General features: G+C 41.6%; 1 protein-coding gene across 1 annotated transcript in view; it reads right to left on the bottom strand.

The window, feature by feature from the left end:
• The window catches only part of DENND6A (DENN domain containing 6A), a 57,429-nt gene extending 51,837 nt beyond the window's left edge, over positions 1 to 5,592 (bottom strand). Inside the window, exon 1 of the mRNA XM_021695020.2 lies at positions 5,307 to 5,592. Within this exon, the coding sequence (XP_021550695.1) occupies positions 5,307 to 5,546 (240 nt within the window). The 5' untranslated portion in view covers positions 5,547 to 5,592. The remainder of the gene's footprint in view (positions 1 to 5,306) is intronic.
• Positions 5,593 to 19,538: the final 13,946 nt, after the last annotated feature.

Raw genomic sequence — 19,538 nt, 5'->3', positions numbered from 1 at the left:
AGCTACTAACAATGCCTCAATTCTTATAAAATCAAGGACTAGAGAGGTTCAGGAGGTGACCTCAAATTACAGAAATGTCAACTTCCTATGACATTCTATAAGTTCATGTGATTTTTTTCTTAGTTTTAGAGCAGTGTTATTAATTATATAATCCTTTTTTTTTTTTTTTTAGTTTCAGAGGTAGAATTTAGTGATTTATCAGTCACATACAACATTCAGTGCTCATTACTTCCAGTGCCCTCCTTAATGCTAATCAACAGTGCATTAAAAGGATTATTCACCACGACCAAGTGGGATTTATCCCTGGGCTGCAAATCAATCAGTGTGATACACCACACTTATAAAAGACAAGAACCCAGGTGCCTGGGTGGCTCAGTAGTTAAGCGTCTGCCTTCAGCTCAGGTCATGATCCCAGGGTCCTGGGATTGAGTCCCACATCAGGCTCCCTGCTCCGCAGGAAGCCTGCTTCTCCCTCTCCCACTCCCCCTGCTTGTGTTCCCTCTCTTGCTGTGTCTCTGTCTGTCAAATAAATAAATAAAATGTTTAAAAATAAATAAATAAATAAATAAAAGACAAGAACCAGATGATCCTCTCAATAGATGTAGAAAAAGCATTTGACAAAATATAGCGTCCTTTCTTGATAAAAGCTCTCCACCGTGTAGTTCATGTGATTTAAAGGCTCTCAAAAATTCCTCTCTTATTCTCTCTCAAATAAATAAATAAATCTTTAAAAAAAAAAAAAAGAGGGGGGCGTTTGGGTGGCTCAGTCAGTTAAGCGTCCAACTCTGATTTTGGCTCAGGCCATTATCTCAGGGTGGTGGGATGGAGCCCCAAATCAGGCTTCACACTCAGTGCAGAGTCCACTTGTCCTTCTCCCTCTTCTCCTTCCCTCTTTCCAACCTCCCCCCTCAAATAAATAAATAAAATAAATAAATAAATCTTTAGAGGTTCTCAGAAATTCAAAACATTTCTAAGATGTGTGTACTGGTAGCAAATAACTCTCTACACTATAAAGAAAAAAGAAAAACCACTAAATATCCAAATTAAGAAAAATGGTTAAATAAATTGTTCCATAAAACTGTACTTAGGAAGAGTCTTTAATGATCTGGCAAATTGTTTATGAGAATGTTTATCAATAAAAGCAGACTCTGGGGATGCCTGGGTGGCTCAGTTGAATAAGCATCTGCCTTTGTCTCAGATCATGATCCCAGGAACCTAGTAGGATAGAGTCCCACATCGGGCTCCTTGCTCAGTGGAGAGCCTGCTTCTCCCTCTGCCTGCCGCTCCCCCTGCTTGTGCTCTCTTTCTCTCTCTCTGACAGGTAAATAAATTTAAAAAAAAAAAAAAAAGCAGACTCTGATTGTAGACCTGTTTGGGGGACTGCTGCCCAGCCCATGCTTTGGAAGTGTCCCCTCCTTTTACAAGTGGCCACTACTGTCCCAAAACGCTGTCTCCTGACACAGATGACTGAACAAAAGGGAGCACCTGACCCATGCTGAGCCAATCAGATACTCCAGTATTTGAATTAAGCTTCAGCCTGGTTCCAGAATACAAAAGTAGAGTTTGGCTAAAATCAGTATCACAGTAATCCAAAGTCAAGAGAAACTGGGGAGCAGAAACTGAGACCCTTGCAGAAGAAGCCAGCCTCAGCACAGAGAATGGAACAGGCTTGCAGAGAGAAGCGGAGACAAAAGACCACACAGCTCCTGAGAAACAAAGGCAAAAAGCCTGAGGCTTTCCAAATCCCATGAGGTTCATTCCAGCTTCCTGCAACTGGGTTCCAAGAGACTCCTTACAATCAATCTTTTCTCTTAAATTTGAGAGCGTTTCTGTTCCTAACAATCAAATTAATTGACAGATATGAAATTATGTAAAAAAGAAAAAGCATTAACGAAAATGTCAACTATTAATAGCAGTTGTTTCTTAGTATAATTATGAGTGATGTTTTCTAATGTTTATAATTTTCTTTCTTGCCAAGTTTTCAACAATGAGCATATTATTACTCAATCAGGGAAAAAAAAACTTGAATAAATGAGGCAATTCTGGATTCAGATAATTAAGGCTTTACTACATAATCAGGTAATTTTATAGCTGGAAATGACTTAGAGTATATAAAATCCAGAGGATTTGAAACTTTGTTCCAGAGGACACACGGAATCTGTGGTGATGCTCTAGGGCCACTCTGTGGGAAAAGGAAGAAGATGAGTACACCTCCTATAGTCAACACCTTTTGTATTTTCTTTCCAACTTAAAAGATACCCTTCATTGTCCCCTTTACCAAGGACAGGGCCTAACAGACATTTTATGCAAAATAGGCCACTCCCCTAACCACACAGGTCTTCATGGGATTGTTTGCCCCAAACCAGGCCTGAGTACCTTCCTCTGGTGTCTCTTCATTGAAGGGGCTGAAAAGGGCAACTTCTCTACCATAAAGATTATAGAAGCTAAGGAAATAAGTCGCAGGGAGCATGAAGCATGAACAAAATCCCATAAAACAAGAGCATAAGCAAGAGACTTCCAAGTTATGGGCTCTAGCCATTTTATGAAGCCCCAATAGGTTTGTACCTTGAGTATCTTGAAAAATCTATTGCCTTACAGCAAGTTTCCTTTTCTGCTCGAGCTATAGCTTAGTTTCTGTTGTCTGCAACCCAATACACACACACAGGCCCCATCTCAACCATGTTAGCCACTGAGGTCCCTTATTAGATTTTTATTTACACAGGGAAAAAAGTTCCCCTGCTTTAAAAAAAAAAAAAAGGTATTGCTTCTAATAGCACAACTTCATTTCACTAGTGAGAAAATTAAGGTTCAAAGGCCTTGTCTTTACAAAGCAAGTTAAGGATTCTCTCCACTGAAAATGAAAAAGGGAATTTCAATACTTCCCAAATACAGACTTACATAGAGGTCTTACTGAGTCACAGATACTGTTCCAAATGTTTCACCAGCATTAATTTATCTAATTCTCACAGCAATGTCCTGATGCAGGTACTGTTACAGAGGGAGTGTGAGCCAAGCATAGTAATATGCCCAAAGTCACAGACTCAAATCTAGGCAGTCCAGCTCTGGAGTCTCAGTTCTTGACTGATATGCTATACTGTCTCTTTGTTAAGGATTTAAGCTGAACCAAGTGGTACTGTTTATGCATTTGTTTAAAATGTGCAAATGGTACTTTCTGTCACAACAGATTCTTACATCTCTTTCAACCCTAAAATTCAAAGATGTGATGTCACAGGTGGCTTCTAGGATATTATAGTCCAAATTTAGTTTTTACCTATTCTTTAATTAATTTCCCTTTTGAGTCTCCATGGTTATGCATTATAGGAATTGGGGTTAGAGCTACTTTATGTCACTTCTCCAACAAAAGTCTACGTTCACGTTCTTGTCCCATTACAGCCACCCCACCTGTCCATTTTTGGCCTGGATAGGGCCATATTACAAAAGTGAAATATATTTTTCAACTATTTCATTATATTTATTACTAATCTGTGTTCCTTTTTCTTCTTTTAAAAGTGGCAAGGTACAATATTCTACATTTCTCACGAAAACGAAGCAAAATTGTGTTGCAACCCATTTAATGTGTTTATCTTTCTTTGGATCCTTTATTAGGGAATTTTCCCCACCCTCATCCTATGCCTTCTAAAATCAGTGATTCTTAATCTGGGAACAGTGGAAGAGAAGATCCACAGATGACCCCCAGATAGTCCAGAGAAGTATATACACAATTCTGTATTAGCAAGCATTTTTGTAACGGAGTTCATATTTTTTAAAAAGATCCAGGATGCAAAAAAAGTCAAGAACTACTGACCTAAAGTAAACTGTTCAGTAGCATATCCCATGGGAAATGAAATTCAAAATAAGTCCTTTAATGATTCACCTTTTTGTAGCATCTCAATTATGCTAAATATTGTTTATTTGGTCAGAAGAACATACTTATAAATTATGTCCCAAATGATGAGAGTCTACAAGGATCTTCTTCAGTTACTTTAAAATACAATCAACAACAACCCACTCCGAGGTTTATGGTTAAATTGTATTTTACTACATATATAACTTCAGGTTAACATGTCAATGTAAATGATAGATGACTTATAAATCTCTAATTCAAAGTCTTTGGAAACTGTTGTTTGCCTCAGTAAGATAAAGAATTGTTCATGTATTCATTCATTCTATCAAGTACATATGGAATACCACTATGTACCAGGCATGGCATTTGGCCCTATCTGCTTCTGTGATTTATTCTTGGTTCCCCTCTAAATTGTAGTCTAAATCTACAAATACAGGTTAAAGCATTTTGTTCATATTTGTATGCCCAGCAACCAGCATAATGCTTAGATCTTAGTGGAAACTTAATGTGTACTGAATTGCATAATGATAAAACAGAGAAGACAGGCTGAATACAAAAGCAGTAGCTTCGCTTTAAGAAAAACCTCCCTGCCCAATTTTCATAGCTAACTTATGCCACTCAAGTCTGAATGAGGTGGTTCATTAAAATCTGTCATCATCACCAAAACAAACAGACAAAAATTTTCTAAACATACCTCCTTCTAATAAGGTTTTCCTTGGATACAATGACAAGCCATGTCTTATGCTACAAAAGGGACCCTAAACAATGTCAAGAATAAATAACATTCGAAGGCCTTTCAATAAGGCACCATAAAGATGTAAAACTTGAATGATTCACAAGCAAGATGAACTATGAAACTATGTTCATCTTGATAACAGCTTTCAAGCCAACTGTTCAGAAGCAACATCAAGGAATAACAGAAATGATTTAAAAAAGAAATACTAGAAATGAGGAACAAAAGGGGGAAATGGAGAAAATCATGCTGAGATAAGCATTTCGGCTCAGGCTGAGTGGAATGCTCTCAGAATTACTGGAAATGGCCAAAACGGTCTCGGAGTCTAAAAAGTTGGTTGTGTGAGGTCTGGCTATTATAGTTCACCATATGTCAGGGGCATTATTCGCGTCTTCAACAAGTCCCCAACATCCTGCCTGCAGCCTTCTCCGGGTGCCGCTAACCATTTTAGTTACTCCTGTGACACCGGGTTAAAAACAAAATCAAACAAAAACGAACCTCAACAAGTATTTAGGAGGGGCCTAGAGATTACTTTTCACCCCTAGCCACTGCCCACGATCCTCCCACGGGAACTGCCAATGGACCGCAGCCCGGCCCGACAGGCGGAGGGGCGGCCGGCCACGCCCGGATGAGCGGCAGCCGGGGTCCGCGGGCCACACGCTCTGCTGGGGCCGCCCAGGCCAGGGGACCCGGACGAGGCGCCAGGGGCAATGTGCGGCCGGGCCTCACCTCCACGGCTTGGCCCAGCTCCAGATCGAAGCCCACCACACACACGCAGTGCAGCCAGGCCGAGAAGCCGTCCCAGCGCAGCAGGCCCCGGCCGCGGCCCTCATCCTCTTCGTTGTCCTCCGGCGTGCCTCCCGCCGCCACCACCACGGCCGGCGCCCCGCGCTCCTCGGCCGCCGCCACCGCCTCATCCAACGGCCCGCGGGAGCCAGGCCCCGAGGCTGCCAGGCCCCGCAGAGCCATCCGCCTCCCCCTTGCTGTTCGCGCCGCCTCCACTGCAGACAGCGCAGCAGAGCGCACCCGGCTCTGCGCAGGCGCAGCCGCCACTGCCGCAGCCGCAGCCGCCGGGGACGGGCTCGGCCGGGGCGGGGCCAGGGCCGGGGCGGGGCCGTGGGCCACGTGACCCTGGGAGCTCGTCTCCACGCTGGTGCACCCTTGTCCCCGCGCAGACGTGGGGTTATCTTACTGGTGCTTAACTGGGATTGTGAAGCCAGCTCTGGCATCCTTGTCTTAAAGCTCTTCAAGAGTGGTTTATGAATGCTGATACCCTTCTTCGCAGTCCAACGACCGGGGGAGGAATTATTCTTGGAATGACACGTTCATAATTATAAGGTATTATTAAATTACTACCCATGGTGGTAACGGTGGTTAACATTTCCTGAACACTCACTCTGTATCAGTTGATGTGCAAGCAAGTACTTTACAGATATTTACTCTGTTGACTCTTCGCATCATGACCAGTAGGTAGACTTCATTATTTCTTTTTTACAGATAAGGAAATTGAGATTCTGAGAGGTTACATGACTAGCCCAACAAGTACTACAACTTTGATGACGGCTTTCAGTTCACTCTCTCCGTCTGCTGATTCAGAGATCTGTGCCTTCACTTAGCTGTTCCCTCTCCACCAAGGTCCCACCCACCTTTCTTGGCCTGGTTTCCTGTGACTCACTCAACACTCACACAACATCTGCAGTGCTTTCTGAAACACCAGGTTGGCCTCCACAGCAACCTGTAGATGAGTCTCTCTTAGCAAGGGCCTAGTCTCAGGCAGCTTTGTGGTTGTGGTTGGTGTTTAGATTTTTTTTTTTTCTAAAGATTTTATTTATTTATTTGACAGAGAGAGGCACAGCCAGAGCAGGAACACAAGCAGGGGGAGCGGGAAAGAGAGAAGCAGGCCTCCCGCCGAGCAAGGAGCCCAACGTGGGGCTCGATCCCAGGACCCTGGGATCATGACCTGAGCCGAAGACAGACACTTTACCACTGAGCCACCCAGGCGCCCCTAGATTTTATTTTATTTTTTTTTAAGATTTTATTTATTTATTTGTCAGAGAAAGAGGGCGCAAGCACAAGCAGGGGGAGCGGCAGGCAGAGGGAGAAGCAGGTTCCCTGCCAAGCAAGGAGCCTGATGCAGAACTCGATCCCAGGACCCTGGGATCATGACCTGAGCCGAAGGCAGACGCTTAACCGACTGAGCCACCCAGGCATCCCCTAGATTTTATGTTTAAGTAATTTCTACATCCAACTGGAACTTACAACCCCAAGATCGAGAGCTGCACGCTCTACCAACTGAACCAGCCAGGTGCCCCAAGAAGCTTTATATTCTCAGACATCAGCACAGTGCTGAGCACCCAGGAGGCACTTGGTCTATTGAGTTATTACTGATTATTGGTCCAGCGTGATACTACTAATTAGGATTTTATTCAACACCTACCATGCAGAGTATAAACAGCACAATGAAAGTAAATAGGAAACACATAAGAATACCCCCATAGAAAAATGAGTAAAAGACAATGGATAATAACTCACAATAAACAATTTTTTTAAGAAAATCACAGTTTTCATGCTTTTACACACATTATCTCATCTAGTCCTCCTAGCAACCCAAAAAGGCAGATCTCATTATTATTCCCCTTTTTACAAGTAAAGATTCTGAGGCTCCATGAGATGATGATGATGCACAGCCAATAGGTGGCCTAACGGATTTAAACCCATATCTCTCTGAGTTAGCCTAAGCTCCTAAGCATTTTGCTGCAGTACCCAGTCAAATTTACCCCATTTGACAAACATTGTTCTGTATACATCCTTAAGATTTTTATTTGGAGGGGCGCCTGGGTGGCTCAGTTGTTGGGCATCTGCCTTTGGCTCAGGTCATGATCTCCAGGTCCTGGGATCAAGTCCCACATCGGACTCCCTGATCCACGAGGAGCCTGCTTCTCCCTCTCCCACTCCCCCTGCTTGTGTTCCCTCTCTTGCTGTGTCTCTCTCCGTCAAATAAATAAATAAAATCTTAAAAAAAAAAAAGATTTTTATTTGGAGTGTTAACATCAATATTTCAAGGAAAGGGTCAAGTATCATCAGACATCAACAGTGATGTTTGCTAGAGCCTATTTTTAGTACATAAGTTGAACTAGGAACAGCATTAAAGTTAAAAGCCAAGTTTGTGGCCAAAGCAATCTGCCCTCCTACTCTAGAGAACCACTGTAGTTAAGAGAGAAAAACAATGTTCTGCATTTAAGTTAGTCTTTAAACCCACTATTAGGAAAGAACAGTAGCTTTTATTATTAAAAACAGAATTAGGGCACCTGGGTGGCTCAGTCGGTTAAGCGTCTGCCTTCAGCTCAGGTCATGATCCCAGGGTCCTGGGATCAAGTCCCACGTCAGGCTCCCTGCTCAGCTGAGAGTCTGCTTCTCCCTCTCCCTCTACCCCTCCCCACTGCTCGTGCTCTCTCTCTCTCACACACACACTCTCTCTCAAACGAATAAATAAAATCTTAAAAAAAACAAAACAAAATTAAAAAGAGCACTGGACTAACAGTCAGAAGTGCCAGGTCCACCCATAATCATGGTAGGCAAGCTGCTCTAAGACTCAGTTTCTGCACTGATGAAATAGGAATGATCATTCCCAGCCTACTCATCTCACTGATTGTGGGGAAGAGCCAAGCTATCTCAATGCATGCATTTTATGGGTGCTACCTCATATAATAATTAATAAGCTTTAAACACTACTTGTTCCACAGGGCTGGCTCTTCTACATGTGGATACAGACTGCCATTCCTTGAAATGCTGTTGCATAATTTGAATTAAGAGTAATCTTGTGAGGCGCCTGGGTGGCTCAGGTAGTTGAATGTCTGCCTTCAGCTTGGGTCATGATCTCCAGGTCCTGGGATCGAGCCCCTTGTCGGTCTCCCTGTTCAGCGGGAAGTCTGCTTCTCCCTCTCCCTCTGCCTGTCTCCCTGCTTGTGCTCTCTCTGTCTCTGTCTCTCTCTCTCTCTCTCAAATGAATAAATAAAATCTTTTAAAAAAAAGTAATCTTGCAAAATGTAACAACATATTAAAATGAAAACAACATATTAAGAGGACTGTAAGTTTGATGAGAAAGATAGCACACCAGGGCTCTAAAGCATCTTAAAGGTGGGGGAAAAAAATGATTTGGTTTGCTTTGGAAAAAACTAGCAAACATCACTAAAATCCTCAAAATCTACAACCACTAGGAGAACAGAAATTGCCTTTTGCTTTTTGTTTCCTTTCATCCTCAAAACTTTCATATTTGACCTTTGCATCATCAATTTTAACCTAGTTTCTATGGTTAATACTTACATGGGGCCTAAGGGGAAAAGTGCTAATACTTCCTTCTTAAGGTTCTGCATTAGAACCTTTGATTCTGAAAGGATCTTGGATCAGGTCATCTCTCCAAACTTCCCATCCTATTCATGAATCTTTTGATGTTTGGTTAGCCAGCTGCCATTCTAACATCCCTTATTAAGATAAAGTCACTACCTTGCAAAGCTGCTATTTTCTGGATGTTCAAAAGGGTTAGAAAATTCTTCCTTTTATGGAGACAAGATCGATCAGCCACTTTGTAATGTATACCCCTTGGTCTAAGTTGTGCTTGCTGAGATTACAAAGAAGGGTCCAACTCTTGTACGTGATAGCCCTCCCAATTATTATTATTATTAAAGATTTTATTTATTTATTTGACAGAGAGAGACAGCGAGAGAGGGAACACAAGCAGGGGGAGCGGGAGAGGGAGAAGTAGGCTTCCTGCCGAGCAGGGAGCCCAATGCGGGGCTCGATCCCAGGACCCTGGGATCATGACCTGAGCCGAAGGCAGTTGCTTAACAACTGAGCCACCCAGCCACCCCAGCCCTCCCAATTATTGAAAATGGTTATCCCACATCCACATGCCTTCTAGTTTCCAGGGTAAACTCCCCCAGTTCCTCCTACTATTCCTCAAAGGATGTAGTTTGTAGGCCATTCATCATCCTGTTGCCCAACTGGGGCATACTCCAACTTGTTGATATCACTCTTAAAATGCAGTGCCCAGGAGGAAACCCCATCCTCCAGGTGTGATCTGACCACCGCAAAGTGTACTATGGGACTATTACCTTACTTGTCCCAGCCGCCAGCCTTCTATTAATGCTGGTTCAGATCACATTTGCTTCTTTTGGCAAGCAGGTCACATCACTGGCTCAGGTTGCATTCACTGTCAACTAAAGCCCTGGGTCTTTTTTCATATGAGGAGTACTTAAGTCAGGGCAGGCTGCTTTAGCCAAGAGTATGACTGGATTCATGGCTCTGCTGCTCTTCTAATATTACCAACAACACTGAACACAGGATTAAAAACATTCCAAACTTCTCTATTCACCCCAACCAAAGTCTTGGCATTTCAGCAATTTTTATAGTTTAAAAAAAAAAAAGAAGGGGTGTCTGGGTGGCTTAGTCAGTTAAGCGTCTGACTCTTGATTTCAGCTCAGGTCATGATCTCAGGGTTGTGAGATTGAGCCTGCTTAAGATTCTCTCCCTCCCTTTCCCTCTGCCCCTTGCCACTCCCTCTCCGAAGGAGGGGGAGGAGGAGGAAGAGGAAGAGGAGGAGAAGGAGAAGAAGAAAAAGGAAAGGGTGAGCTTCTTTAAATAATGGTGTGAATTGCAATGCCAGATATCTGGACTTAATTTTACCGAAAGGGAAGGAGTCCAAGTGCCCTACATATCCATCTACGTAGGCAACCAGAGGACTTCCCTCGTACTTTTGACTTAAATGCTGCTGCAGCTGCTAGAGCATAAATACACTTGTGATGGCAAGAAAATACACAGAGAAGTACACAGAGGCTCAAGTGCCAGTGTGTTATCAACAGAGAATGGGGTTTACTGCCACACATCTCTGAGAGGCAATAATGCCTAACTACATGTTTAGAAGAGAGAATCCAGGCAAAGAAGACAATAAAATACACTGTTGGGTGCTTCCTAAGTAGTGTTGGTGAAAGCTTAAAAAAAGACTGTGAAGAGCTTTGGGTTTTGTCTTTACTTTCCCAGTATCTCCATGATGCCTAGTACATGAGAGGCACCCAATAAATATTTACTGAATGGATGAATATACTTTAAAAATCTCTAATTGCTGATCTCCTCTTTTATGGGGGAGTTTTCCTTTCATGGTCAGTATGAACACATGAGAAGTTAATAAAAAATGTTTCTTAAATGTAGTTCACTCTAGCTTATGAGAAATAAAGATAGTAACATCTTGCTTATTTGAAGATTTACTTTTCCAACTGCCTGACCCAGTTCGTACCAGGAGACAGGTTTAGAAAGCCCAACTAGCAGTCAACATGCAAGACAGAAAAGGCAACCCGTCAAGTTCATGCTCTTTAATCAGAGGTGTGAGACCTTCACTCATAAATTATTTTGTCTAAATTCACACCAAGTTCTAACAGGTATGCTTGCCTAGCTTCCCAGCGTAAGCAGCAAATAAAGAAAGTGAGGAGGCTTGGGGCTGAGCATGAAGAGAGCAGAAAACAAAAGGCTTTTAGGATAATAGAATGGAAGGAAAAGGAAAAAAGGAATCAGAAAACAGAAGAGTTTGGAAGAATACACAGTAAACTATTAACAGTGGTTGCCTCATGGGGAATAAGAATTGTGGGAAATACAAGCGCTGGTAAATAGAAATAGAGAACTTTGCTTTCTATCTTATACAACTCCATTTTTTTAGTTAGAGAGGGAATACATTGCTTTTGTAACTAAACATTAAGAGACAATAAGAGTGTAATAGAGCTGCTTATAAAAGTGAAAAATTGGAAATCACCTAACTGTCCAACAGTAGAGGATTGGCTGAAAAATATCATATATCCACTCAATAGACTAATATATAGTCATTTAAAATGTTACAGAAGAATACCGTATAGCAGAAAAATGTTCAACATATATATTTTAAGTAGAAAAAAGTAGGTCACAAAATGAAATACAGTGAATGATCCTGTTTTAATGGACTATATATGCAAAAAAAAAAAAAGAAAAGAAAAAAGACACTAGAGTTGATACAAAATATCCGGACATAGGAGAAATCTTCTGCTTGGAATTAAACATTTCTTTTTCTTCATCTGTGTAATATCTAATATCGCTATAACTGAAAGCTTTTCTATAGGTATAATGAGAAATCAGCTAAAACAGAAGGGAAATAAATTACAATGGTTTCACTAATATCTTTGTGGTAGAAACTGCTATGCCACTATGATGATTAATTTTATGTGTCAACTTGACTGGACCACCGGATGTCCAGATAGTTGGTTAAATATTATTCTGGGTGTGTCTATGAGGGCGTTTCCAGATGCGATTAACATTTGAATTGGTAGATTTGAGTAAAGCAAAGTGCCCTCCCCAGTGTGGTGGGCCTCATCCAATCCATTGAAGGCCTAAATAGAACAACAAAGGCTGAGTAAGGAAGAATTTGCTCTCTGCCTGACTGTCTTTGAACTGGAATATTGGTCTTCTCTTGCCTTCTGACTCAGACTGAAACTGCATCTTACACCCTCAACTCTCCTGGTTTTCAGGTCTTTGGACTAGGAGAGAAACTATACTTTTGACTCTCTGGGTCTCCAGCTTGCCACTGCACATCATGGGACTTCTCAGCCTACACAAGCACCCGGGTCAATTCCATATAATAAATATATCTCCCCACCCACCCACCCAGGATATATGTCCATTCTATTGGTTCTGTTTCTCTGGAGACTAATACAGACTTTGGTACTGAGAGTGGAGTGCTACTATAACAAATAGCTAAAAATGTGGAATGGATAATGGGTTGAGGCTAGAGGAGTTTGGATGTGCAAAGAATATGGCTGTTAAGGGGAATGATTCTTGTGAGGGCTCACAAAGAAAAGAGGAGAGCTGGAGAAGAAGCTTCTGTCTTTTTAGAGAATATGTAAATAATCATCAAAAGAATGTTAATAAAATATGGATGGTAAAGGCCATTCTGGTGACATCTCAGAGGAAAATGAGGAACATATGGGACAACGGAGGAAAGGTGATCCTTCTTAAAAAATGGCAAAAGAACTTGGCTGAACTATATTTTAGTATTTTGTGGAAGGTAAAACTTGCAAGCTACTGAGGAGATTTCGAAGCAAAGTATTTAAAGGGTGGTTTGGATCCTCCTGACTGCTTATAGTAAAATGCAAGAGAGAAATGAATCAAAGGAATTGTTAAGCAAAAATTAACCAGAACTTAAAGATTTGGAAAATTCTCAGCCTTTTCATACTGGAAGAAAAAAAAAACAGAAAGATTGTTCTGAAGAGAACACTAGCATGTGACCAAACAACAGTTTGATTAGTATGGATGTGAACCACAGACCTAATCAGTCACCCCAACACAAAGTGAAGGAAGCCTATCAGACTTCTTAGCTCCTACAAGGCTGGACCATAGAGCTCTGCAGGTGTGAACATGTGCTATTCTTTAAGACAAAGAGAATAACCACAAAGGGGATTCAGAGATCATTGGGGCTGCCTCCTCAGTTTCAGTGTGTGTGTGTTGGGGGGGTCGGGTGGTAGTGGCTACTGTTTCAGTTAACTACACCAGATAGCAGCCACCTGAAGCCTGGGGGCAGGGCCCCCCAGAGCTTAGGACATGCGACTCCCACCTGGCAAAACTGCAGAAGCAGGACTACCACCTCATTAGGTCTGAAAGCAGAGCATCCACCAAAAAGGATTATCCTCAAGCCTCAAGATTTTATTTTATTTTTTTTAAAATATTTTATTTATTTATTTGACAGAGAGAGAACACAAGCAGGGGGAGTGGGAGAGGGAGAAGCAGGCCTCCCGCCGAGCGGGGAACCCGATGCGGGGCTTGATCCCAGGACCCCGGGATCATGACCTGAGCCGAAGGCAGCCGCTTAACCGACTGAGCCACCCAGGCGCCCAAGCCTCAAGATTTTAATGTTATTTGCCTTCCTGGGGGTTTTAGAATTACTTGGGATCTGACACCCTTTTCTTCCTTCCAATTTCTCTCTTTTAGAATAGGAATGTCTATCCTATGCCTGCCCCACCATTGTGTTTTGGAAGCACATAACTTACCTGGTTTTGTAGGTTCATAGCCAGAGAGGAATTTTACATCAGGATGAATCATATCTCACCCACATCTGATTTAGATGATGTATTAATGCGTCTTTGAAGTTGAGACTTCAGGATTGATGCTAGAATGAGTTAAGACTTTGGGAGCCATGAGGATTGAATGAATGGATTTTGAATGCAAGAACATGAATTTGGGGGGACAAGGGTAGAATATAAATGTCTGTGTCTCCCCAAAATTCATATGTTGAAGGTCTAACTACCAATGTAATGGTATTTGGAGCTAGAAGACAATTAGGTTTAGATGAGGTCGTGAGGTTGGGGCCTCATGATGGGATAGTGTCCTTACAAGAAGAGACCAGAGATCTCTCTCTGCTATGTGAGAACACAACAAGAAGGGGGTCATCTGCAAGCCATGAAGAGAGCCCTCACCAGGGAACTAAATCATTCAGCACCTTGATCTTGGACTTCCTAGCCTCCAGAACTGTGAGAAGTAAATATCTGCTGTTTAAGCCACCCAGTCTATGATATTTTGTTATAGCAGCCCAAGCTGACTTACACAGCCACCCAGTATCCCTTATCTCCCTATTCCTTAGGAATGCAGCCTAGTTTAATTTGAAGTGGCACTGAGCACAACTAAAATGCTGTTTTTCTCAGCCTCCATAGAAGATATATGTGACCATGTGATAGACAAAATGTATGTAAAAGTGTTGATTGGGGCATCTGGTTATACTCTTTAAAAAGCACACAGAAGGGGCGCCTGGATGGCTCAGTCGTTAAGTGTTTGCCTTCGGCTCAGGTCATGACCCCAGAGTCCTGGGATCAAGCCCCGCATCGGGCTCCCTGCTCAGCCAGGAGCCTGCTTCTCCCTCTCCCCCTGCTTGTGTTCCCTCTCTTGCTCTCTCTCTCTCTCTGTGTCAAGTAAATAAATAAAATCTTTAAAAAACAAACAAACAAAAAACACAGAAAAAAGTAAATAAACACACCAAGCATTTCTTGCCCTTTTGTACTCTTCTGTTTTCTCCTACTACCAACCTAGACACGAAGGTCAAAATTCCAGCAGCCATTTTGGGACAATGAAGAAAATATTAAGAGACTCACATCCATAAGGCACCAAACCAATGCCAGCAACAACCTGTCTCTGGACTTCTTAAAAATTAACTCTTATTGGGGCGCCCTGGGTGGTTCAGTCAGTTAAGCATCCAACTCTTGATTTTGGCTCAAGTCATGATCTCAGGGTCATGAGATCAAGCCCCGCATTGGGCTCTGTGCTAAGCACAGAGTCTGCTTGGGATTCTCTCTCTCCCTCTCCATCTGCCCCTCCCTCACTCCCACTTGCATTCTCTCTCTTAAAAAAAAAAAAAAATTAACCCTCATCCATTTAAGCCCCTGTAGTTAGAACTGTCACTTGCAGCTAAATGTAATTCATAACTGACATGAGTCAACTTTCACATTAAAGCTTTTACAACGTACAAAGCTACATCAGAAAGCTCAAATGGGGACGCCTGGGTGGCTCAGTCGGTTAAGTATCTGCCTTCGGCTCAGGTCATGATCCCAGGGTCCTGGAATTGAGCCCGGCAATGGGCTCCCTGCTCAGCGGAGAGCCCGCTTCTCCCTCTCCCTCTGCCTGCTGCTCTGCCTACTTGTGCTCTCTATCTCTCTGTCAAATAAATAAATAAAATCTTTAAAAATAAATAAATAAAAATTTAAAAAAAGAAAAAAGGAAGCTCAGATGTTAGAAACATATTTGTGTTTAGAGTTGACTTCTCAGTTAATTACTTTTATACAAAAACAGACCAAAAAATAGTTTTGTTTTGCGGAACAAGGCTTTGTTTTTTGTTAGTTTTGTTGTGGATAACCACTGCTTCCACTTGTCCATCATCCATTGTACCTTCTTCTGCCTGAGAGTCCCCAGTTTTTCTACAGGAAGCCACCCTACCATCATTCTCAGCCATGAGATTCAGGAGGAGGTAAATGCTATCCCTGAACTCCAGTGTGGACACCCAACCCAGTCCTAGCCAATCAGTGTATTCCATATACCTAGAACAATGATAAGTACAGGCCCATCCTCATGCATGACCCAATCAAACAGTGCAACTTAACGCTGGAAGTCGTTTGACCTGTTCTGAAAGAGGCACTGTCCTAACATCAGGATTGCTGAGAGGATAGAATGTAAGCTTGGAGCTGTTAGCTGCTTTATCACTATAAATGAAGAGCTGGACGCAGAATGGAGCCAACAGAGGAAAAAACAAGAAATGCAAAGAGTAAGACTAAGTCCTAATGACATCATTCAGCCCTGAATTCAGCCAAGTCTGACCTTTTCAGATACATAAGTCAAATATATTTTCTTTCTTGGTTGAACCAGTATGAGCTACATCTTCTGACATTTGCAACTATGAGAGTCCTGACTAATATAGTTACACATAGTAAATAATCCTGAATCATCATATTAGCCTTTTACCAACCACATCAAGTGCTCATATGAAATCTCCCCTGTAGGTTTATTTACCAAAAAAGCAGTATTATGGCATACTAACATAATGCATTGCTTCTAGGTTTTTATATTATAAAATAACCTATAAATTATTTTTTTAAGATTTTGTTTATTCATCTGAGAGAGAGAGAAAGGGAGAGAGAGAGAGAGAGAGAGAGCACAAGGAGGGGGAGGGGCACAGAGAGAAGGAGAAGCAGACTCCCTGCTGATCAGGAGCCCAATGCGGGGCTTGATTCCAGGACCCTGGGATCATGACCTGAGCCAAAGGCAGACGCTTAAGTGACTGAGCCATCCAGGCACCCCTCTAGGACCTTACAATTTAACAGAGCAGACAAAACATTAATGCTAATAACAGTTATATAACATTCTTTGAAAATTAGAGAATAATAAATAATATCTAGGGGAGTTTAAAAAAATTCTGTAATATTATTACAGACGCTGGAGTTCTTAGAGATCCAACAATTCTTTCAACACATGGTTGAGGAAACTGAAACTCAAAGAGCCAGTGACTTAGTTCCCATGGCAAAATCCTGCTAGAAGCCAGACCTCCTTAGACACAGTCCAACATTCTTTCTTACTACCCCACCCTACTACCTCTGTTAGGAGAACAGCAAAATACTAAGAAGTTTCTCCAACTATAACTTTTTCTGTGTAACCTAAAGAGGAGAATCTCAAAGACCACACTAAAATAAGTTTGATTCTCTTTTTATCATTTACAGAGGCAAAATAGTAAGGCTCTGCCTCAGTTATCAGAGTTTGCCTTCAATTTCTATTGTGGTTTTTCTCCCATTGACTTTTGTTTTTTGTTAGACTAACCTCGAATGTGTAGCATTCCTGCCTGGAAAAAAATTCCAAACAGCTTGTTTTGAACATGTTTGTTGTCTTCTGTATTCTGGGCAAACTAACGGAGTCTGATAACCCATACTAAAGGAGTTACCTAAGTTAAAATTAATCCAGAAAGTCTTCTTGGCTGACTTCCCAGCCAGGCAGTACCAGCCTGCATAAAATACTAGGACACTGCAAACTCTAATTCTGTTGTAAGAGTTGTGTCTAAGGAAAATAAAGGAAACGCAATGATTCCAAACTGGACTGCAATTCCTAGACACCCAAGAATTTCCAAAGAATAGTAGTTCTCGTTAGAAATAATTGCTATGGCCTATGGCACTAGCGGCCTGATGGCAGCGCATCTCTTCTGCTCTCGGAAGAAATAATTGCTATGAAGTATGTATTTTTGCAGTGTCACTGAGGTGGGAGCCCCCTATGAATAATTTGAGAAAGTGGATTACAAATTTTGTTTCAGAAAAGAACAAAGTCAGAGGACTCATTCCCTGATTACAAACCTTACTATAGAGCTACAGTTATCAAAACAGTGTGGTACTAGCTTAAGGACAGATGTATAGACCAATGGAATAGAATAGAGAGCCTTGAAATAAACCATTGCATATATGGCCAGATGATTTTTCAACAAAGGCACCAAGATCGTTCCATAAGGAAAGGATGGTCTTTTCAACAAATGGTGCTAGAAAAATTGGATACCCATGTGTAAAAGGATGAAGGTGAACCCTTACTTTACACCATATACAAAAATACAGTTGACCCTTGAATAACACAGGTTTGAACTGCATGGGTCCATGTATGTGTGGATTTTTAAAATAAATACAGTACTGTAAATGTATTTTCCTTAAGATTTTCTTAATAACATTTGCTTTTCTCTAGCTTACTTTATTGTAAGAATTCAGTATATAATACATATAACATACAAAATATCTGTTAATCAATTGTTTATGTTATTGGTAAAGCTTCTAGTCAACAGTAGGCTATTAGTAGTTAAGTTTTGGGGGACTCAGAAGTTACATGTAGATTTTCAACTGGTACCCCTAACCCCCATGTTGTTCAAAAGTCAACTGTAACTCAAGGCGGATCAAAAACTTAAACATAGGAGCTAAACCTATAAAGCTCTTAGGAGAAAATATAGGAAAAAGGCCTCATGACATTGCATTTGGCAATGATTTCTCAGATACTGACATCAGAAGTGCAGGCAACAAAAGAAAAAAAGTAAACTGAACTTCATCAAAATCGAGAACTTTTGTGCATCAAAGGACACCATCTACAGAGTGAAAAAGCAACCTACAGAATGGGAGGAAATGTTTGCAAATCATTTATCTGATCAGAGCTTAACATCTAAGAATATGGAAAGAACTCCTACAACTCGAACAACAACAACAAAACAAACAACACAATTCAAAAATGGGCAAAGGACTTGAATAGACATTTCTCCAAATAAGATACACAGATAGCCAATAAGCACATGAAAAGTTGCTCAAAAACATTATTAATGAGGGGAATGCAAATAAAAAACACAGTGAGTAACCACTTCACACTCACAAGAATAGCTATTATCAAAAACAAACAAAACCCAGAAAATAACAAGTGTTAGTTTTGGAACCCTTGTACATTGCTAGTGGGAATGTAAAATGATACAGCCACTATAGAAAACAGTATAGAAATTCTTCAAAAAAAAAATGGAAAAGAATTGGGGCGCTGGGTGGCTCAGTCGTTAAGCGTCTGCCTTTGGCTCAGGTCATGATCCCAGGGTCCCGGGATCGAGTCCCACATCGGGCTCCCTGCTCGGCGGGAAGCCTGCTTCTCCCTCTCCCACTCCCCCTGCTTGTGTTCCTGCTCTCGCTGTCTCTCTCTCGTCAAATAAATAAATAAAATCTTTAAAAAATAATAATAAATAAATAAATAAGAAAAGAATTACCATAATACATAATCCATACATAGTCCAGCAATCCCATTTCTGGGTATATACTATTCAAAAGAATCGAAAGCAGGAACTCAAATGAATGTTTGTACTTCAGTGTTTGTAGCAGCATTATTCACAATCGCCACATTGTGGAAGCAACCCAAATGTCCATCTATATGTGAAGGGATAAACAAAATGTATATATATATACAATGAAATATTATTCAGCCTTAAAAGAATAAAATTCTGGCACATGTTACAACATAGATGAACCTTGAAGATATTATGCAAAGTGAAATTAAGCTAGACACAAAAAGCAATGATTGTAGGGGCGCCTGGGTGGCTCAGTTGGTTGGGCGACTGCCTTCGGCTCAGGTCGTGATCCTGGAGTCCCGGGATCGAGTCCCGCATCGGGCTCCCTGCTCGGCAGGGAGTCTGCTTCTCCCTCTGACCCTCCTCCCTCTCATGCTCTCTGTCTCTCATTCTCTCTGTCTCAAATAAATAAATAAAAAAAAAAAAAGCAATGATTGTATGATTTCACTTAATAGGAGGTGCCTAGACTGATGGGGATGGAAGAGAGAGATTGGGAGGAGGAGGGAATGGGACGTTATTGTTTAGCGGGTACAAAGTTTCATTTTGGGATGCTGAAAAAGTTCTAGAGATGGATA

Source organism: Neomonachus schauinslandi, chromosome 1, assembly GCF_002201575.2.
Source record: "Neomonachus schauinslandi chromosome 1, ASM220157v2, whole genome shotgun sequence".
NCBI lineage: Eukaryota > Metazoa > Chordata > Mammalia > Carnivora > Phocidae > Neomonachus > Neomonachus schauinslandi.
The sequence above is the reverse complement of the archived record's forward strand: the minus strand, read 5'-3'. Positions and strand labels throughout refer to the sequence as shown.